At 42.8% G+C, this 22,769-nt stretch overlaps 1 protein-coding gene across 3 annotated transcripts in view; it reads right to left on the reverse strand.

Annotated features, from left to right (window-relative positions):
- Window positions 1–22,769, reverse strand: part of LOC118845958 (nuclear body protein SP140-like protein) — a 47,818-nt gene that overhangs the window by 19,668 nt on the left and 5,381 nt on the right. For all 3 annotated transcript variants that reach the window (XM_036754062.1, XM_036754061.1, XM_036754063.1), the window contains 5 exons: window positions 19,480–19,566; window positions 12,148–12,255; window positions 9,671–9,813; window positions 1,767–1,814; window positions 843–920 (listed from right to left, as the gene is read on the reverse strand). In XM_036754062.1, the coding sequence (XP_036609957.1) occupies window positions 843–920; window positions 1,767–1,814; window positions 9,671–9,813; window positions 12,148–12,255; window positions 19,480–19,566 (464 nt within the window). The remainder of the gene's footprint in view (window positions 1–842; window positions 921–1,766; window positions 1,815–9,670; window positions 9,814–12,147; window positions 12,256–19,479; window positions 19,567–22,769) is intronic.

Genomic DNA, 22,769 nt, shown 5'->3' on the forward strand with positions numbered 1-22,769 from the left:
TGCCCCACAAACATGGACCTCTGTAGGTGGCTCTGAAGCAGCCAACTACCTTTTCTGACACGGTTGGAGCTTCAGAGGGAAGAAATGGGAATAAGCGTTATTATAGCGCCTATGCGTCAGGCACTGTGCTAAGCCCTTTTTATAAATATTATCTTATTTGATGATTACCTTCAATGTCCCAGGGGATTTGTGGTCTCTTCCCCAGTGACCAAGTCACATCCAGCCCATACCTCAGACAATCTGGGCCCCATGTATGCCTGTCCTGAGTTGGGCCACCCTGGAGGATCCTTCCTCTGGGCCATGGAGAATTCCATTCTCCATCAGCAGCTCAGTTTGCCTTCTAGTCCACAGAGCCATATGCCCACTTCAATACAGTTGGCCTCACTTCTAAAGAACAACAAATTGGAACAGGATAAAAGAGTGTAAATGAGAGGAGAGGAAAGAAATACTACTGGGAGAACCTCTGAAAAAACTAATAGAGAATGAAGAAATGAGCCCCCACACAGTAAAAAGTGGAGGAAAAGGAGGAAAAATCTCTGAAAGGAAACACCAGAGTCCTCCAAAGGAGAAAGGCCTGAGCATGAGAACCTTCAGAGAAGCTGTAATTCATTGAGATTCAAAGGAGATTTTGTCATCTGCAAGGATGGAAATAGGAAAGTTGAAAGAAGAATAGAAGAGGAGACACCTGAGACCTGACAGTTCAGAAGAACCAGTGGACACTCTGAATAAGACAGTGGACTCCCTCCCAGCAACAACAAGGCATAGGAGGCTGAGAGAGAGCCAAATAAAGCTTAGGGGTGAAACCCATGAGGCATTTGTTTCTTGATGAAGAAAGGACTTACCTGGGCAGGTGCAGCCTGACACAAACGTCTCCTTTTCTTGACTTCTGGCTGTCTTCTAGTTTCACCTGCAGGGAAGGTCTGTAGAGACAACACTCAGTTAGTCTATTAGTTCAATTCTGAGTTCATTTACTGTGACCTGCAGAGTATGAGGATGAAATACTTCTGTGAAAATGGAGGTAAAACCTCAAAGAAAGATGATCTTATATTCCATGTCTCTACAGCATTCCTGATGTCCATCCCGATGGCAGGCATGAAACACAGAAATTTCTGAATCTCTCTATTCAGCTTAGTGACTACTATGATACCAGGATTTTTCTCTATCACATCTTCATTACTCCAGTCTCTCCCTTTGACTGGTTTGAAGCATAACTGGCTACTTGATTCTAGGAAATCAGGCAGTGTTCACAAAGTATTTTCTTTAAGCTGCAACTACCAGTCAATTTTTAAAAAAGCATTTATTAAAAACCTACTGCCTCATAAGTCTGTATTCTATGTTAGGGATATTAAGACATAAACGAAACAGACCCAATCCTCAAGTTGTTTACATTCAATAAGGAGAGAAAACAAGTGTAAAACAAATATATTAAAAATAATTACAAGAGACTCTGTCCAGGAGTGGGCATTCATCTTTTTTGATGCCCTCAGGGACACCTAGGTCAGAGCATGATAGAGTGCACTGCCAGCATGACCAGATTAAAATGTAATTGGGAAATATTTAAGAAATGAATAAAAATACAATAGGACAGAGATAATGTAAATTGTGGTTTTCGGAGACAATATGCATATGACAACAATTCTTAGGTACAGTTTGATGGCCTCTGTTTCTACTTGAGTTTGACAATGCTGATCTGGATAAAACTTGGAGAAGGAAAAGCTGCCATGTGGCCACCTGGGTAATGTCAGATCATAATTAATCATAATTACCTTTTTTGTCTTGCCAAATATTCTTGGAGGACAAGGTAGAAATTTTTTCTGAAAGGGACAAAAAGTTAATGAGCAGGGTCTCCTTGTCCATGCCTTCTCCTGCTCCTGTACCCCAAGATCCATACTTCTAAATCTGTACTAACGATTTCCATCTCCAGATCTGATTATATCAGATTCTAGACATCTAAAACTAAGGTCACAGTCTGCCCTTCCCTCCCCACCAAATGGCTCCTCCTTCTGACTTTGCATTTTGTTTTCTAAAAAGTTATTTCTTTAATTAATTTACTTTTAGTTTTCTTTTTTGTTTTTACTTTTAACATTCACTTCCACAAGATTCTGAGTTCCAAATTTTCTCCCCATCTCTCCCCTTCCCCCACCTCAAGACAGTGTGTATTCTTATTACCCCTTTCCCCAACCTGCCCTCCCTTCTATCACCCCTTCACCCCTTCTCTTATCCTCTCCCTCTCTGTTTTCCTGTAGGGCAAGATAAGATTTCTATACCCCATTGTCTGTATATCTTATTTCCCAGTTGCATGTAAAAATAACTTTTAACGTTTGTTTTTAAAACTTTGAGCTCTACATTCTCTCCCTTCCTCCCTCCCCACTGACCCTCATTGAGAAGGCAAGCAATTCTATATAGTTTATACAGGTGTAGTCATACGAAACACTTCCTTAACAGTCATGTTGTGAAAGGCTAACTATATTTAACTCCATCCTATCCTGTCCCCCATTTATTCTATTCTTTCCTTTGACCTTGTCCCTCCTCTAAAATGTTTGCTTCTGATTACCCCCTCCTCCCATTTGCCCTGCCTTCTATCATCCCCCCTCTCTTATTCCCCTCTGCTTTCTTGTAGGGTAAGATTGATTTTCCTACCCAATTAAGTGTGTGTGTTATTTCCTCCTTAAGCCAAATCTGATGAGAGTAAGATTCACTCTCATTTCCCCATCTTTCCCTCCATTGTAAAACCTTTTTCTTGCCTCTTTTATGTGAGATAATTTATCCCACTCTATCTCTCCTTTTCTCCTTCTCCCAGTACATTCTTTCTCACACCTGAATTTTATTTTTTAGATATCATCCTTTCATATGCAACTTACTCCGTGCCCTCTTCCTACACCACACACACACACACACACACACACACATTATATATATATGCATATATATATATATGTATTCCTTTTAACTACCTTAATACTGAGAAAGGTCTCATGAGTTAGAAATATCATCTTTCCATGTTGGAATGTAAAGAGTTCAACTTTAGTAAGTCTCTCATGATTTCTCTTCCTTGTTTACCTTTTCATGCTTCTCTCGAGTCTTGTATTTAATGAAAGTCAAATTTTCTATTCAGCTCTGGTCTTTTCATTAAGAATGCTTGAAAGTCCTCTATTTCTTTGAATGTTACTTTTCCCCTGAAGTATTATACTCAGTTTTTCTGGGTGGGTGATTCTTGGTTTTAATTGTAGGTCCTTTGACCTCCGGGATATCATATTCCAAGCCCTCTGATCCCTTAATACAGAAACTGCTAAATCTTGTATTATCCTGATTGTGTTTCCACAATACTTGAATTGTTTCTTTCTGGCTGCTTGTAATATTTTCTCCTTGACCTGGGAACTCTGAAATTTCCTACAATATTCCTTTAGGGATCTCTTTCAGGAGGTAATTGGTAGATTCTCTCAATATTTATTTTCCCTTCTGGTTCTAGAATATCAGGGCAGTTTTCCTTGACAATATCTTGAAAGATGATGTCTAGGCTCTTTTTTTGATCATGGATTTCAGGTAGTCCAATAATTTTAAGTATCTCTCCTGGATCTGTTTTTCAGGTCAGTTCTTTTTCCAATGAAATGTTTCACATTGTCTTCTATATCTTTCATTCTTTTGGTTTTGTTTTATAATTTCTTGATTTCTCATAAAGTCATTAGCTTCTATTTACTCCATTCTAATTTTAAAGCAATTAGTTTCTGCAGTGAGCTTTTGAATCTCCTTTTCCATTTGGACAATTCTGCTTTTTAAAAAATCATTATTTATTTACTTAATATGTTTAGTTTTCAGAATTAATTTTCACAAGAGTTTGAATTACAAATTTTCTCTCCATTTCTACCCTCCTCCCCACTCCAAGATGGCATATATTCTGATTGCCCCGTTCCCCAATCAACCTTCCCTTCCATCACCCCACTCCCCCCCATCCCCTTTTCCCTACTTTCTTGAAGGGCAAGGTAGATTTTTATGCCCCATTGCCTGTATATCTTATTTCCTAGTTGCATGCAAAAACTTTTTTTTTGAACATCTGCTTTTAAAACTTTGAGTTCCTAATTCTCTCCCCTCTTCCTTCCCCACCCACCCTCCCTAAGAAGGCAAGCAATTCAACATAGGCCACATGTGTATCATTATGTAAAACCCATCCACAATACTCATGTTGTGAAAGACTAACTATATTTTGCTCCTTCCTATCCTATCCCCTTTTATTCAATTTTCTCCCTTGACCCTGTCCCTTTTCTAAAGTGTTTGTTTTTGATTACCTCCTCCCCCTATCTGCCCTCCTTCTATCATGCCCCCTTTTTTATCTCCTTCCTCCTTTTTTCCTGTGGGGTAATTGAGTGTGTATGTTATTCCCTCCTCAGGTCAAATCCGATGAGAGCAAGATTCACTCATTCCTCCTCACCTGCCCCCTCTCCCCTCCCAACAGAACTGCTTTTTCTTGCCACTTTTAGGTGAGATAATTTACCCCAGTCTGTCTCTCCCTTTCTCCCTCTCTCAATATATTCCTCTCTCATCCCTTAATTTGATTTTATTTTTTTAGATTTCATCCCTTCATATTCAATTCACCCTGTGCCCTCTGTCTATACATATATATATATATATACACATATATATATACACATATACACACATATATGTGTATATATATATACGTATATATATATGTATGTATGTATGTGTGTATGTATGTATGTATGTATGTATGTATATTCCCTTCAGGTACCCTAATATTGAGGTCTCATGAATTATACACATCATCTTTCCATGTAGGAATGTAAACAAAACAGTTCAACTTTAGTAAGTCCCTTATGATTTCTCTTTCTTGTTTACCTTTTCATGCTTCTCTTGATTCTTGTGTTTGAAAGTCAAATTTTCTATTCAGCTCTGGTCTTTTCACTGAGAGAGCTTGAACGTCCTCTATTTTATTGAAAATCCATATTTTGCCTTGGAGCATGATACTCAGTTTTGTTGGGTAGGTGATTCTTGGTTTTAATCCTAGCTCCATTGACCTCCAGAATATCATACTCCAAGCCCCTCAATCTCTTAATGTAGAAGGTGCTAGATCTTGTGTTATCCTGATTATGTTTCCACAATACTCAAATTGTTTATTTCTGGCTACTTGCAGTATTCTCTCCTTGATCTGGGAGCTCTGCAATTTAGCGACAATATTCCTAGGAGTTTTCCTTTTGGGATCTTTTTCAGGTGATCGGTGGATTCTTACAATTTCCATTTTACCCTCTAGCTCTAGAATATTAGGGCAGTTCTCCTTGATAATTTCTTGAAAGATGAGGTCTAGGCTCTTTTTTTGATCATGGCTTTCAGGTAGTCCAATAATTTTTAAATTATCCCTCCTGGATCTATTTTCCAGGCCAGTGGTTTTTCCAATGAGATATTTCACGTTGTCTTCCTTTTTTTCATTCCTTTAGTCCTGTTTTATAATATCTTGATTTCTCATAAAGTCACTAGCTTCCAGTTGCTCCAATCTAATTTTTAAGGTAGTATTTTCTTCAGTGGTCTTTTGGACCTCCTTTTCCATTTGGCTAATTCTGCCTTTCAAGGCATTCTTCTCCTCATTGGCTTTTTGGAGCTCTTTTGCCATTTGAGTTAGTCTATTTTTTAAGGTGTTATTTTCTTCAGTATTTTTTGGGTCTCCTTTAGCAAGTCATTGATTTGTTTTTCATGGTTTTCTCACATCACTCTCATTTCTCTTCCCAATTTTTCCTCTACTTCTCTAACTTGCTTTTCCAACTCCTTTTTGAGCTCTTCCATGGCCTGAGACCAGTTCATGTTTTTCTTGGAGGCTTTTGATGTAGGCTCTTTGACTTTGTTGACGTCTTCTGGCTGTATGTTTTGGTCTTCTTTGTCATCAAAGAAAGATTCCAAAGGCTGAGTCTGAATCTGAGTCCATTTTTGCTGCCTGGCCATGCTCCAAGCCAACTACTTGAACCTTGAGTTTTTCGTTGGGGTATGACTGCTTGTAGAGTAGAGAGTACTTTGTCCCAAGCTTGAGGGGATGCACTGTTGTTTTCAGACCTATTTCTACACAGCCAGCTCTGCCACACCAGTGCTACTCCTCCCCCAAGAACCGCCAACCTGGACCATGACTCAGATCTAAGGTGGCTCTGCTCTCCCACTCAGATCTGCCACTTAATTCCTCCCACCAGGTGGGCCTGGAGCCAGAAGCAACTGGAGCTGTACTTTTGTCCTCAGAGCTGCACCACCTCCGCTGCCCCTGGGTTGGTGGCTGAACTGGGAACTCCTTTCACTCTGTCCCAGCAACTTTTCCCACTTACCTTCTCTGTTGTCCTTGGTGTTTGTGGGTTGAGAAGTCTGGTAACTGCCACAGCTCACTGATTCAGGGTGCTAGGGCCTGTTCTGCCTGGCTCCTGGTCTGGTTGGTCTGGACATGGCTCACGCTGGGCCCTGCTCTGCTCCCAGCTCCGTGAGATAGACCTTACCCAGTGACCATCCCGGCTTTCCTGTCCTGGAGCCCTGCTTCCCTCTGCTATTTTGTGGGTTCTCCAGTTCTAGAATTTGTTCAGAGCCATTTTTATAGGTGTTTGGAAGGTCCTGGGGGAGAGTTTTAGGCAAGTCCCTGCTCTCCAGCCACTATCTTGGCTCTGCCCCCGACAATTCTGCTTTTTAAAGGCATTCTTCTCATTCCTTTTTTGGATGTCTTTTGCCATTTGGGTTAGTCTATTTTTGAGGTGTTATTTTCCTCAGCATTTTGGGGTCTCCTTTAGCAAGCAGTTAACTCATTTTAATGATTTTCTTATGTCACTGTCATTTCTCTTCCCAAATTTCCTCTACTTCTCTTACTTCATTTTCAAAATCCTTTTTGAGCTCTTCCATTGCTTGTGACCAGTTCATATTTTTCTTGGAGTCTTTGAATGTAGGAGCTTTGACTTTGTTGTCTTCTTCTGGTTGTATGTTTTGATCTTCCTTGTGACCAAAGTAAGATTCTATAGTCTGATTTATTCCCTCTGTTTGCTCATTTTCCTAGACAATTACTTTACTATTTAACTCTTTGTTAAGGGAGGTGTTTGTTTTCAATGTGGAGGTTGTACTGTCCCAAGTTTCAGGGGTTTTGCACAGCTGTTTTCAGAGATTTATCTAGGGACTTGTAAATTTTCAGTTTTTCCAAGTTTGTATTATCAAAGGAGATGTGTTTACTCCTCTCCTGGTCTGTGCTCTGACCTGTGAGTGACCACAAGCACTCCTTTCTGCCTTGGAACTGTTAGGAGCACTCCCTCTTTACTGCTGCCACAAATTCTGCCACGCCAGTGCTCCTCCTAGCCCCAGGACCACCATCTAGGATCATGACCCAGATCTAAGCACAGACCAAGCAAGAGAATGCTGCCTCAGTGCCAGCAAAGAGGTCCCTGCAATCCCCCTGTGATCAGACACTCAATCCTGCAGTACCTGTGGGCTGAGAACTCCAGGAGCAGCCACTGCCACTGTCGCTGCCAGGCCACCTTAGGTCTATGGCCCGACCTTTTTCTCTCTTATCCAGGTCCAACAGAACTATCCTACTGACCTTCTAAGTTGTCTTTGGGGTTTGTGGGTTGAGAAATCTGGAAACCACCACAACTGCCAGTGTTTTAGTCCCCTGAAGACTGCTCCAGCCCTGTCAGTGTGGGCACGTCCCATGGCTCTCCTCTCAGATCGGAGCAATAGACCTTTCCTGTCAACATTCCAGGTTATCCTGGGCTGGAAATTTGTTTTGCTCTGTCACTTTGTTGGTTCTGCCGCTCCAGAATTTATTTAGAGTCATTTTTACAGGTATTTGGAGAGTTTTCCGGGAGAGATAAAACAAGTTCCTGCTTTTACTCCACCATCTTGGCTCTGACTTTGCACTTCCTTTGGTGGACACCTCCACCCTCTGTTCACTCAGGATCTGAGCCTCAGAGGCAGCCCATGTGCTTCACTTTCCATAACCTCCCACCTAAAGGTGACTGGGGAGTCCTGTGGATGGTCCTTCACAATGTCTCTACCATCCTTTCCTTCACACTCACTGACACCACCATAAGAAAGGTTTTGATTACCTCATCTGGACTATGACAATACGACTTGACTCATTTCAACAAGCATTTATTAAATGCCTGCTGTATCCCTATGTGAAAAGTGCTAGGGATCCAAAGACAAAGCTTCATAGTTCCTGCCCTCAAGGAAATTAGATTTTTTTTGGAGGAAACAGTATGTATACATATATAAACTAAATACTAAAAATATGCCAAGTAATGTTGGGATGGGGCAGAGGAGGGTGCTATGAAAAACCAGAGTGATCAGGAAAGACCTTGTATGGGAGGTAGTACTTGGGCTGATCCATGATGGCTAGGGATTCCAAGATAAAGGTAGAAGAGAGGAGAGGGAGCATCAGGGAGACAGCCTTTGTAACTGTGGAAGATGAAGTGTCATGTAATGGCAAGAGCAAGACCAGTTTGGACAGAGCATAAGTGCATGACAGGGAGTAATGTGAAATCAATCTGGAAAGGCAGGCTGAAGCCAGATTGTGTGATGATATTAACTATCAAGATGAAGTTTGTACTTTAGCCATAAGAACTGAAGCCAATAGGAGTTAAGTGACTTGTCCAGAGTCAAACAGTTAGCAAGTGTCTGAGGCTGGATTTGAACTCAGATCTTCCTGACTGGGCTCAGAGTTCTAATCCAGAGTGCCTTCTAGCTGTTCCTAAAATTCAATATACTCATCGCAATAAATTGACCAAACCTCCATCAGAAATTTAACAAGGTTAAGAAAGGCCTGAAAACTGGTAATGAGCAAATGATGATTTCATGTTTACTCGCTCTAAGTCAATGGTGAGATTAGGAGTGGAAGATAGGTACGATCCCATGGTCTAAAATTGTACAGGGAAAGCTAGTCCAGGAAGGACGGAAAACTCTCAAGAATAAATTCCAAAGTCACAAAGAAACAATTCTACTGAGGGGGAAAATTGAAGCTTGTTTGAAGAGACTGATAGAGAGGCAAGGGCACTCACCAACTCAGATTTTAGAAAGATATGCAAAAGATGGAAGCAAGGGCAGGTAACAGAAAATGGACCGGACCAACAGAGAGAAATGTGAGAAGATGGGGGTGGGGTGGGGAAGGCAGGCAGCAGGCCAGTGGGGAGGCAAGGAGGGAGAGAGACAAAGAGACAGACACCAAGTTAGGGACAGAGAAACACATTCTGAGACAAGAAAACAATTCACACTGAGAGTCGAACTGGACTCTTGCAGATACCTCGAAAGAGCCCCAGAAATCAGTGGGAGCTCAATGGACTACACAGTAAGTTCCCAACTGCCAGAGGTCAAGCGCCCAACATGGCTGCCTTGCAACCAATGGGCAACCTGAGTGCTGGGCAGGGACACCAGGCCAGCAGCCACGACTTCTCCCAAAGAGGGTTTGGTTGGACTATTTGTGCCCAGTGTGAGTGTGTGAATGTGTGTGAGTGTGAATGGGGGTGTTTGCGTGCGTGAGAGGGTGAGGGGAGTTCATTGGGTGTCTGTTGGCAGGTGTGTGAGACCAGGAGAGGCAGCGGCAGCCTTGGCCATCCAAGGGGCCAGGCGGGGAATCCCTATGCAGCTTTGGACTTCGGGGGAGCACGGTCAGCTCTAGGTGCGGCCAGGGACAGGGTGCTCAAGGCCTTACCTCGATGAGGTTGTGTAGCGTGTAGCAGCCACTATAGATGCTCTTCTTCCAGTTCTTGGCAAGTTTGCGGCCGCCTTCGATTTCAAACTCCCTTAGGGTGAGCCACTTCCCATCTGCCATCTCGATGCACTTCTCCCAGGAGCCTAGATTTGGGGGGCAGGGGTCGGGGGTTGGAAGGAGAGAGAGACAGAGAGACAGAGACAGAGAGAGACAGAGAGACAGACAGACAGAGGTGGGGAGAGACAAACAGAGAGAGAGAGAGACAGAGACAGAGACAGGAAGAGAGAGAGACAGAGACAGAGACAGAGACAGACAGACAGACAGACAGACACACACACACACACACACACACAAACACAGAGACAGAGAGAGGGAGGCAGAGAGAGGAGAGAGAGAAAGAGAGACAGAGGAGAGAGAGAGAGAGAGACTCCATGAATTTCTATTGGAGGAGCAACCCAGCCAGATACTTTAGACCTCCCAACCACCCTCCCATCCCCATACCCCACCCAAGTAAACCAAGTAAGGTGAGGCTTCTGTTGATTACTCCCAAGGTATCCTGCCTGTAGCTTGTCTGGACAGAGTCCTTCCCAAGTTGTCTTCCCTCTTAGGCTTTCAGCTCCTCCAAAATGGGGACTGTTTTAGTTTTGTTCTGTAGCCTTTCTTTGTATCCCCAGCTTTGCTCAGTGCTTGGCACATAGTAGGCACTTAAATGCTTGTGGACTGACTGGCTGGTTGCTGCAGGGGTACCCTTGACCTGAGTACAGCTTCTCCAAACTCCTTAGTTTTTAACGACTTATTATGAATTCTCTTTACATTAATTCCACAACAACTGACAAATATATTAAATAATAGGTATAACCCACATAAATAAAAACTCTTCCAATAATTCTTAAGAGTGTAAAGGGGTCTAAGACCAAAAAGTCTGAGAACTGCTGCTCTAGGCAAATCTTTGGGCAGCCAGGTGGCACAGACGATAGAGAGAGCCAAGCCTGGAGTTAGGAAGACAAATTTGGCCTCAGACTCTTACTAGTTGTATGACCCTGGGTGAGTCACTTAACCCTGTTTGCCTCAGTTTCCTCTTGTGTAAAATGAGCTGGAGAAGGAAATGGCAAACTACTCAAATATCTTTGCCAAGAAAATTCCAAAATGGGTCACATAGAGTGGTACACAACTGAAATGACCAAATAATAAAAAGGCAAATCTTTAAGACTGTAAGTTGCAGAGAAGGTGGTGACCTGCACTGGTAGAAGGAATTTCCTCCACCAGGAAATCAAAGGTCTGGGCCCTATTTATGGCTATTAAGTGTCTGGGGTTCTATGTGTCTATGTGCCCCCCCCATAAGATTGTAAGCTCCTAAAGGGCAGAGACTGTTTTTTTTTCTAATCCTGTTAACTACCCTCAACCTTAGCACAGGTTGTCCTCACAGTAGGTACTTGATGAACACTTGTTGGACTTCCAAGCTCATTGAGAAAAGGTCAGGGAGGTCCTCTGACCTCAAAGAACAAGACTTCTTGGGCTAATGACTACTTGAACCCTTCATATATCCCTCTATCCACCCCTCCATACACCCCTCTGTCCATCCTTCCACCTGTGAGAAATAACTCATTGAGGCTCAGGAGGGGTGAAGATAAAAGACAAAGAATTTTATTACTGGACTGCACTCATGGGTGTCTAGCTGGATAGACACACCCTCCAGAAACAAAAGTAAGCCTTAAAAACCTATTCCTGACAGCAATATTCCTCCCTTGTCTCCCGACTGGCTAGGTAATACAGGGTGTACAGCTTTCCAATACACCTACTACATAGTTCCCCTTGACGTGTTCCCCTTCCCCACTACATGTCTTGTATGACCATTAAAAAGAAGCTTTAGTCCTCCCAGAGGAGGAGAAGTTAGTATTCATAAGCTTATTACGCATGAGCATTCCAATCAAGACTTAACTTTTACGCTACTTAGCTGACTTCTAACCTCAAAACAAGATAAAACCAGTTGGATCATTGCTTTGCTGTTATCTTTTGTGTGAAACATGACCCCTTTGTTATGTCTCCCATTCTGCTGGTTGTTATTCTAAAGTTATGGAAACAAATTCCTCCATTATGTCACTCAATTTCCCTCTTCTTCTGCTAGAAGATAATCTAGTACTAATCTATGTTGATAATATCTTCTACAATCAATTTATTTTCCTGCATTTGTTGCAAGTCAAAAGACTTTCTGGCATGTATGGATCCCCTAGATTTCATAAGTTATATATCACATAATTTCTGTGGAAACAAAAGTTTTAATCATTCCTCACACACCTATCCCTCCATTCACCCTTCTGTCCATTTTTTCATCTACCCTTCCATTGACATTTCTGTCCATCCTTCTCTTCACCCCTCCAACCATCCCTCTATCCATCCCTCTATTCATCCTTTCACTCATTCCACCATCAATCCCTCTGGGCCTGACTCTCCCAAGAGCCAGAGGACCTCAGGCTCACCTTTCTCCATTTTTTTCTTGTGTAAAGTCCCCTTTGCCTCACCACAGGTGACAGGAAGCTCAGGGAGATGGAAATTCACCTTGGGACCTTTGTTGGCTTTTCTGAAAACTGGAAAAGAAATGAACAATTTGATTTGACCTTTCTCCCACCCACCTTGTGCCCTGCCCAAACATCACCAGGGCTCCAGAGTAGTGTAAGGAAACAGTGCTAGCCTTGGAGGTAAGGGACACAGAGATCCAAGCCCTGCCTTTGAGGCTCACTGCCTATGGGGCCATGACAACTTACTCAGGAGCAGCAGAGTAGCAATGCCTCCCTCCCCGGGTCCTTGTGAGGGTCAGCTGAGACCTCAAAGCATGGTAGAGATGCTCACCTTTGAGGGGGCAGCGGGGAGAAGCAGGCAGAGCCCTGGGACTCTGGAGGCAGAGGGGCCTGTGTTCGTGGAGTTTACATCCTGTTTCAAACACTTATCAGTTGTGTGACCCTGCACAAGTCAATGAATGTCTGTCTGCCTCTGTTTCCTCATTTGTAAAATAGAAATAATAATATAGCCCCTGCCTCCTAGTGTTGCTCCTTAGATCAAATGGGATATTATTTGTAAAGTGTTTTGGAAACTTCAAAGCACTATATAAATACTAGCTATCCTCCTCCTCCTCCTCCTCATCCTCGTCACCCGCATCATCCTCATCCTATCTCTGCTACTACTGAATGACTATGGGCAAGTCACTGAATATTCCTGGGACTCAGTCTATTCCTCTGGAAAACCAGGGGCTTAGACTCAATGGTCACTAAGTGTCTTCCAGCTCTGAACCCATGTTAGCTGCAGCCTTCCCAGCAAAACCCTCCCCAGACTAAGTGCAAATTTATCAGGGTGTCAGAAGTCAGGTGGCCCAGAGAAATGAACAGGGGGCTTAGAGTCCCAAGCCTTGGGTTCGAGGAAGGAAGCAAGGTGTGATGGAAAGAGCATGGGATCTTTCTTGAGTTCTGCTGCTGCTATTTCTGACCTGGCGTTGGACAAGTCACTACCTCTGCCAGCTCTAAATCTTGTGGTTCCATGGTTTCATGAAAATAATTCCCTATGGTTAATTTTTAAGTTTTCTCAGAAAGGGGAACAAGCATTTATTAAGCGCCTACTATATGCCAGGCACTTTACAAATATTATCTCTTTGATACTTACAACAACCCCGGGAGGTGGATGCTATTATTATCCCCATTTTGTAGTTGAAGAAACTAAGGCAGACAGAAGTCAAGTGACTTACCCAGGGTCACACAGTCATAAGTGTGTGCAATCAAATTTGAACTCAGGTCTTCCTGATAGCAGGCCCAGCACTCTATCCATTGCACCACCTAGCCCCCTCTAACCTCTCTGCTGTTCTTGAGACCACAGTGGTGACTCAGTCTACTTCCTGGGAATGGTGGGTATCAGGGCTGAAAGAGAGGATGTCTCTGGCCACTTTGACAATAGGGTGGGCCTCATGTCTCCCCACCCAGACAGCCTCCTGTGTGGCTGAAATCAGGGCCAAATGAGCTCCAGGCTGAATACGCTGATGGGATAACAAGTAAGAGACAGTGAATGGATGGATTCAGAAGGTTGGCAAGGCCTGCCATGAACATTGTTCCTGTGAAGAGCCAGTGCAAGACAGGAGCTGAGGGTGGTGAGGGAAGGGAAGGGAGCCTTTAAAGACTCATAGGGTGTTTAAACTACACATTAGGGGAAAGGGATCAGAGGACCAGAGAGCGGTGGGGTTAAATTGGAGGACTCTTCCTCCCACTGTGAGCAGGTGTGGAATGGGCCATCCTATGAAGATCAGTCAAAGAAATAGGCATGTGGGGAGTGAGGGGGGGGGGCGCTATGAGAGCTATTTTCCAACTTTGAAGAACTGTCATATGGACCAGTCATTGATCATACTCTCATTGGTCTCAGAGGGAAGAAAAAGGAAAACAAGGAAGTGGGGGGCAAGTTACAGATGGGAAATCAGGAAGGACTTCCTCACAATGAGAGTTCTCTAACAGGGGAACAGGCTGGCCTTGGAGGGGGTGGGCTCCTCCTCAGAAAAGGCCTTCAAACAGAAGCTGAATGGCCACTTTTTTGGCAAGTTACAGCCAGAGTCTTCTTCAGGGCTTCTGAACTCTCTCCCTGTCACTTTATCTCTATCTCTCTCTCTGCCTCTGTCTCTGACTCTCTCTGTGTGTCTCTGTCTCTGACTCTGTGTCTTTGTCTCTCTGTTTCTCTCTGTCTCTGACTCTTTCTCTCTGTCTCTATCTCTTTCTGTCTGTCTCTGACTCTCTCTGTCTCTGCCTCCATCTCTCTCTGTCTCTGACTCTTTCTCTCTGTCTCTATCTCTCACTCTCTGCTGAAATACTCTGATTGTCTTAAGGACCAGGTTTCAGGCAGCTGCTGAGTGCATTTTTTGTGTTTCTTTTGGTGCCAAGTGACCCCGGTGTGTAAGAAACAAAGGCTAAGACAATTCTATCTAAATTAATTTACCTATTCAGTGCCATACCAATCAAACTACCAAAAAAATATAGAGCTAGAAAAAATCATATCAAAATTCATCTGGAAGAACAAAAGGTCCAGAATATCAAGGAAATTAATGAAAAAAGAAAGGTTAGAAAAGGTGGCCTAGTCATACCAGATCTTAAATTGTATTATAAAGCAGCAGTCATCAAAACTACTTGGTACTGGCTAAGAAATAAAGGGGTAGATCAGTGGAATAGGTTAGGTACACAAGACACAGTAGTCAATGATTATAGCAATCTACTGTTTGATAAACCCAAAGATTCTAGCTTCTGGAGTAAGATCTCACTATTTGACAAAAACTGCTGAGAAAATTGGAAAATAGTATAGCAGATACTGGGCACAGACCATATGCCAAAATAAAGTCCATATGCATGCACAATTTAGATATAAAGGCTGATACTATAAAGAAATTAGGGGAGGAAGGAACAGATTATCTGTCAGATTTATGGAGAATGGAGGAATTCAAGACCAAACAAGAGATACAGAACATTATGAAATGCAAAATGGATAATTTTGATTACATTACATTGAAAAGTTTTATACAAACAAAGCCAATGCAACCAAGATTAGGAGAGAAGCAGAAAACTGGGAAAGAATTTTTACAACCAGTGTCTCTGATAAAGGCCTCATTTCTAAAATATGTAGAGAACTGATTCAAATTTACAAGAATACAGGTCATTCCCCAATTGATAAATGGTCAAAGGATATGAACAGGAAGTTTTCAGAGGAAGAAATTAAAGCTATCTATAGTCATATGAAAAAATGCTCTAAATCACTATTGATTAGAGAGATGCAAATCAAAACAACTCTGAGGTACGACATCACACCTATCAGATTGGCTAACATAACAAAACAGTAAAATGATAAATGTTGGAGAAGATATGGGATAGTTGGAACACTAATTCATTGTTGGTGGAGCTGTGAGCTGATCCAACCATTCAGAACGCAATTTGGAACCTTGACCAAAGGGCTATAAAAATGTGCATACCCTTTGACCCAGCAATACCACTTCTAGGGCTGTATCCCAAAGAGATCATAAAAATGGGAAAAGAACCCACATGTACAAAAATATCTATAGCAGCTTTCTTTGTTGTGGCCAAGAACTGGAAATTGAGGGGATGCCCTTCAATTGAGGAATGGCTGAACAAGTTGTGGTATATGAATGTTATGGAATACTGTTGTGCTGTAAGATAAGCAGACAGACTTCAGAAAAACCTGGAAAGATTTATATGAACTGATACAGAGTGAAGTGAGCAGAACCAGGAGAACATTGTACACAGTAACAGCTACATTATGTAAGAACTGACCTTAATAGACTTAGCTCTTCTCAGCAATGCAATGATCTAAGACAGTTCCAAAAGACTCATGATGGAAAATACTATCTATCCACATCCAGAGAAAGAAATATGGAGTCTGAATGCAGAGCAAAGCATATTATTTCTTCACTTTGTTTGTTTTTTTTTTCCTCATGGTTTCTCCCATTTGTTGTAATTCTTCTGTACAACATGACTGATGTGAAAGTGTTTAGTGGGAGTGTATATGTAGAGCTTGTATCAGATTGCCTGCCATCTTGGTGAGGGAGGGAGAGAAAATTTAAAATTTATGGAAGTAAATGTTTATATTGTTAATGGCAATGAGAAGATCTTTCCCATCCATTAATAGGCCCATATGACCTGCCTGAGACACATAAGTCTGAGTCACATGAGCTTGTGGTGGGAGGAGCTTGCTAAATGGGTGGAGCAGGAAGTTGGAGTGAGTCAGAGCTGGAAGAGAGATGACACAGGCAGAGGAGCTAGCCTGAAGGAGGGAAGGCTTGGGGGTGGCAGTGCCCCTTGCATTGATAATGTGTATGGATTTCTTTGTGGCTATGATGGATTTGGTTTTCTGGTGTTGGAACAAATGTTCTGGTTTCATCTTCCATGAAGAGAATCTGTTCTATCTTGCAATTCAAACTTGGGAATTCTCCTGGGTATTTATAGCAGCCACTGTGGGTACCACATTGGTGATATAATGTTGAAAACTAAAAATAAATTAATTAACTAATAAAAAAAGAAACAAAGGCTAGGACAGGGTTACTGGAGTTGTCCGCTCCAGGTTTTCCAAGATGGAGGCTCCAAGGAAAGGGCTTCTTGGAAGAATGGGAGGAGAAAAAAGACTCAAAAAGGCAGAGAGGAAGCCTGGTCTGGGAAAGGTGCCCCCATTGCACAGAGAAGGAAGAGGACCCTTGAACCTTTGGGCCTAAGCAATGGGATCTGAGCCTATCGGAGGGGGACCAACAGAGGGTATCCCTCCAAGGGCTTCCTCCTGTGAAGGGGATGGGCACCTTCCATGCTCCAGGAATATGGCTGCAGACTCTAGGAACAACTGAGTGGTTGTTGAGAGGTTGAGAGGATGGTCTGTAATGGGAACAAGAGGCTCCTGGATGAGGGGAGCCATGGTAGCCTCTTGTCAGTCTGGGACAAACAGTAGACACTATGCAGGATTCAATCCACTTGAACAAAAAGCACATGTTTCTTAAGTACCTACTGTGTGGTAGCCATTGAGCACAGAAGCTTAACAGTCCCAGCCTGCATTGAGAAGGGTGGGGTGAGATGTTCAATGTAGACACAAGAAGGAAATACAAGATGGATACTAATAAATACAAAATTATTTAGAGGTAGGGGTGGGTGTGGGTGTGGGGGGAAGATGGAGGTCAAGAGAGGATTCCTTTAGGATCACCTGTGATGAGCCTTGGAGGAAGCCAGGGATTCTAGTAGGGGTAGCTAAGCAAAGACCGAATGGAGGCAGGTCATAGATAAAAACGAGGAGGAGGATGCTGAGAAGGATTGTTCAGACAGGTAGATGAGAGCCAAGAAAGGACACAAAAGTCAATGGAGGACAGAAGAATTTAAAGGAGCAGGTGACTGACAGTTTTAAAAGCTGCAGAGGTGTCAAAGAGCATAGGTCAGGGGGGTGGAACCTGTGGCCTTCTAGGTCCTCAAGTGCGGCCCTTTGACTGAATCCAAACTTCACAGAACAAAGCCCCTTAATAAAACGACTTGGACTCAGCCAAAAGGACAAACTCGAGGACCCAGAAGGCCATACGTGACCTCGAGGCCGTAGATTCCCCACTCCTGGCACAGGCACTGAGAAAAGACCCTTGTCCTTAGCAACACAGAGATCATCAGTGGCTTTGGAGAGGGCTCTTTCAGCTGAGTGGAAGGTGGGGAAGTCAGACTGGAAGAGGCTGAGAATCAATGGGCAGGAAAGGAAGAGGAGACAATGTGTATAGGTAACCTTTTCTAAGGAATTGGCTGTGAAAGGCACCCTAAGCAGAAACGGCTCCATGGACGAGGTCAAGAAGCCACAGGGGGCCAGTTGGATTTTTAAGCATCATTCCCAGAAGAGGGTATGAAGTAGCAGCTGAGGGTGGACACAAGGAAACAACAGAAGTCTGGAGCAGTGCAAGATGTCATGGGGTTCTGAGGCTGGTACTGTGAAGGACAGCGAAGGGAAGAGAGCATGGGAGTGCCAGAACCCTCGATCCTCGGGGTTGCATCTCACCCATTGATTGTGAAACTGCTCTTCTCCCCTTGATTGCTACAGACAAGGGACCCCAACAGAGCCTTGTTTAACCCCTTGATTCTGAGTCATGCTGTGCTCACAGTGCGAGACATTGGTAAGCTGGAGACAATCTGGTAAGAAGAGTTCAAAGCCCCCTCACTCTTGTGGGCAAGAAGGGCACTCTTCAGCTAGAAGAAGCTATGGAAAATGAGACCTTCACCCCTTACTCCAAGATTTTGAGCCCCAATCGTTCGAGGGGGGTGGGAATGATGATAGTGTTCTATGTACTTATTTTGTGTTATCCTTGCTATGTTGTTTTATTGTTAAGATATTGATCCTATGTAATGGATACAAGGATCTAGGGGTGGACATTTGAATTATTAATAATTATTTTTGGGATGATTGATTGAAGAGATTATCTTGCTGGGACCTAGGGGTGGATCACATTTGAATCACAAACCAATATTTAGGAATGTCACCAAATGATATGTTTTGCTTTATAATGAATGATATGTTTTAGTTTCCTTTGTAATTGGATCACAATGTATGTTCTAGGATACATGGCTGATTAGATGTATCCTAGAACAAGGGGTGGAGAAGTGTGTTGGTAACCAAAAATGGGCTCCTTAGCACTTAGTCAACAAGTGCCCTTGACTAGTTTGGCTTTTTCCCCTGAACTGAATGCTGTTTGTATGTTGAACTGGAGTAAGCTTGTCGGCCCCTTCACCTTGCTTCCCTTGCTTAAGCTGATCGAAAGAACCTGTGCTTTCCCCGGCATACCTTACACCCCCACAGAAGCCGGATGGTTAAAAACAGCTTCCGTTGGAGCCAGAGGCTACTACAGCTATAGCCTCAGCTGAAGCTGAAGCAGGAGCTGCCAGTAGCAGAGCTGACCTATGGGAGGAAGTTGAACAAGGACTTGAGGCCAGTGGGTAATCTTTTTACCATAGAGGGGAAGCATGTATATGATTTTGCTGTACACCATCATGCTTCTCTGTGGCCTCCTGGTTACTCTTGCGAGGCGTACTTATTGGGCCTGGAAGCTTTTGATCAATATATCAAAATGGGGATGCTGGTTCATGGGTTGGTTACTGTGGAGCCTAAATATATGCTTTGATTCTTCTGCCTCCTACTTTGGGAGTTTCTTATATCCAGTGGTTCCAAACCTTTCAGATATATATATGATCCTCTTTGAGATTATAAACTCTGCCCTCCTAATACAGCTCCCAGCAAGGCTAACGTGGAAAGACCAGGCTCAGAGTGCAGCTTACCTCTCTTCCTAACCCAGTGGACTCTATGTGGGACTCCACGCTTCCTTCTTCTCCCAATTGTAGAGGGTTTGTTGTTATTACTGACATCTGAAAAGGTGAAGTGAGCATCAAGAGGTCAGTTAGGGCCATTCTGGGCCCCCTTTCTTCAGAAACCCCCCAAACAAAACTCCCTAGAACTAGGTGGTTAAAAGGAGCCAAATTACCCCTTTAAACCCTACCCCAGAATCCCAGACCTCAAGAGGTGGCTGGGCCCAAATCAGATCAAATTTATACCAAATTGCTTGACATTTCAAGGAGGGGAGGGGAGGCAGGGGGAGAGAATTTTAAGCTCAAAATTTAAAAAAAGATGTTAAAATTGTTTTTATATGTCATTGGGAAAAAATACTTAAAACAATTTTAAAGGTCAGCGGAAGAGACAATTTATTCCATTACCCACTGGAGCTTTCAAATTTGGAGAACTCTAATATACCCAACCATACTGTGCTTCTCTTCACTTTCACCCCATTGCAATACAATAGTCACAGTGTGACATGGTGGAAAGGGATTAAGAGTCCCACATCTTGGCTTCCGATTCCAGCTTTGCTTCTTAGTGCCGGACAACCTTGGGAAAGCCCTTTAGCCGCTCTGGGCCTCAGTTTTGACATCTTCAAAATGGATCCATTGGATCAGATGGCTTCTGAGGTCCCTTACGGCTCTCAAGATTTGTAAGATAGTAAGACACATTCTGTGCAGCTCTTCTCCCAACCCCCCACTCTCACTGGCAACTCAGGGCCCCAGAGATGGTGGCAGTGCCTCCTCTCTGGATTTTAGGGGCAGCTTGAGAGGTTGGTGGCATTTCAGGTTTTTAATGCTATATAGCTCATGAGTTCCCATGTTTTGTGACAGTTCTCTGCCATAAGAGAGTCCCTCCCAGGAGGACATAGGTCTTTCCTATTGATCCTTGTTTTCAGTGATGGGGCACAGAGTGTCAGACTACCCCGGTGTAGGTATGGTTCTCAATAGATAAAGTCCCTCATTCAGAGACCTAGTTTAGATCTAAGGAAAGGCTGTGGGCCATCTAGAGACACTGGGGAGGAAAATCCCTTACCGGATTTGGATGCCAAGAGCAACATATAGTAACAGTGGGGATCAGTTGTTAAGTTCTATTGGCAAATGATAGGGAAGAGTAGGAGAGGGGGATGGGAAGAAGGGGAGAGAGAGAAAGGGACCCAGTGTGCTACTCAGACAGAGCGAAGCTCACATAAGGGCAGTGCAGTGGTGGGGACCATAGAGACATGGATCCAGAGGAGAGATGTGCTCCAAAGTGGCCTCCTGAGAGTACAATACTTCAGTCTTAATTTTGGTGGCTGCCTGAAGCTGACTGATTTGCATGTCAAGGTTCAGGGCACGCCAGGAACTTGAGGGGTTCACAGATGCAGGGAGGCAAGACAAACTGATGGTTGGTGAGCCTACAGCTGTGCTAACCTTTAAACTATTATCGTCAGTATTTATCCATGTCTAGATTCTATAAGCTTACAGCCTTTCTTAAGAGAAAATTGTTACCATGGCCCTCACACCCAGTCTTATCACAATGGCTTCCATGCATAGATTCTATAAGCTACAGCTTTCCTTAAGGAGAGACTGTAATGGTGGTGGTCTCACAACCATAGGCCTAATCTTATACTATACCACCAATGTGCTTCCTCCCAGGATTATCAATTGATACCAATTAGCTGGATCCAATAGCTTTTAGAAATAAGTTTATACTGTGGTGATATATTTGGTGCAAAATGCGCCTCCCCTAAAGTCTACGACGCACACTCTTCCACAGGTACATACAGAGCCCAGGGGAAGGTGAGTTCAACCTTAGACAGCACGTTGGGAAAAAGGGAATTTATGCAGCCATGGTTTCTTTGAATGACCTTGAAGATGTTACCTTTTTAGTCCTAGACAATATAACTTCATTAAGATAGGCAATCCACTTGGCCAAGAGATGGGGATTATGAAAGCAGAACATTACAATGGATTGTCAGATGCTGTCACTATATTGTGTAATTTTTCTGTTTTTTTTTTAAACTGGTTTTCATAGAATCACAGACGTGTACTCTTTGAATCAGTGACACTAGCCTCCTAGCTGGCCCATGAAGAAGATACTCCATTTCTTGGCTCTAGGCTCTCCTCCATCCCTGGAACTCTCTCCCTCCTTTGATTCAACCTAATGCCCTCCCTGGCTTCCTTTAAGTCCCAACTAAAATACCACCGTCCACAGGAAACCTTCCCCAACCTCCCTAAATTCTAGTGTTTTCCCTCTGCTAATTATTTCCTATTTATCCTGTATATAGCTTACTTAGTATATATTTGTTTACATATTGTCTCTCCCTTTAGATTGTAAGCTCCTTAGAGTAAGGACTGTCTTTTGGCTCCTTTTGTATACTTAGTATTTGGCACATAGTAGGCCCTTAATAAATGTTTATTGATTGATTGATTTAGAGCTGGAAGGAACCTTAGAGGCCATCTAGTCCAAACCTCTCATTTCATAGATGAAAAGAGCTTGGGTTACCTGAATTGCCCTAAGACAGTAAGTGACAAGAGTTAGGATTTGAACCAAGATTCATTGACTCCAAGTCCCTCCCTAATACCTTGATGTTAAAAGGGAAGCCATTTTTGGAGAGTCTTATTTCTACAAGTAACCATATGGTACAAACCAAAGACATAAATAACATATTTTTTAAAAAGGAAAAACAAAAACTGTGAGAAATTTTATCAAGAACTGCTAAAATAGAGCTAAAACTCATCTATGGCTTTCTTTGGAACTCTCAATTCAGTAACTATATTAAAAGAGAAAAATACATTAGTTTGACATGACCTGTATTTATTGAAGCTGTATTTGTTCTCTGTGTTTTTTTTCTTTGAAAATTTTTTTATTAATATCTTTTCTTTCCACATTACCTTTATGACCTGAATATTTCTCTCCTCCCTCACTTACCAAAGACATACTTCATGTAACAAAGAATAAAAAAGAAAGAGGGGGAAAAAGCAATTTACCAAAATTAACTAACACATCATTTGATATGACCATATATGCAGTATATGTTCCATACCCGTAATCCCCCACCTCTTCAAGAAAGGAAATGAGATGCTTTTTTCTCTCATGTTTCGTGAGACTAAGCTTGGTCATTATAAATTATATGGAATCCAATTTGTTATTCTTCATGCTAACATCATTGCAGTCATTTGGTTTGTTGTTTTTTGGTTGTGTTTACTTCTTTCTGCATCAGTTTATATATGTCTTTCTAGGCTTCTCTGAACTC

This window comes from Trichosurus vulpecula, chromosome 4, assembly GCF_011100635.1.
Source record: "Trichosurus vulpecula isolate mTriVul1 chromosome 4, mTriVul1.pri, whole genome shotgun sequence".
NCBI lineage: Eukaryota > Metazoa > Chordata > Mammalia > Diprotodontia > Phalangeridae > Trichosurus > Trichosurus vulpecula.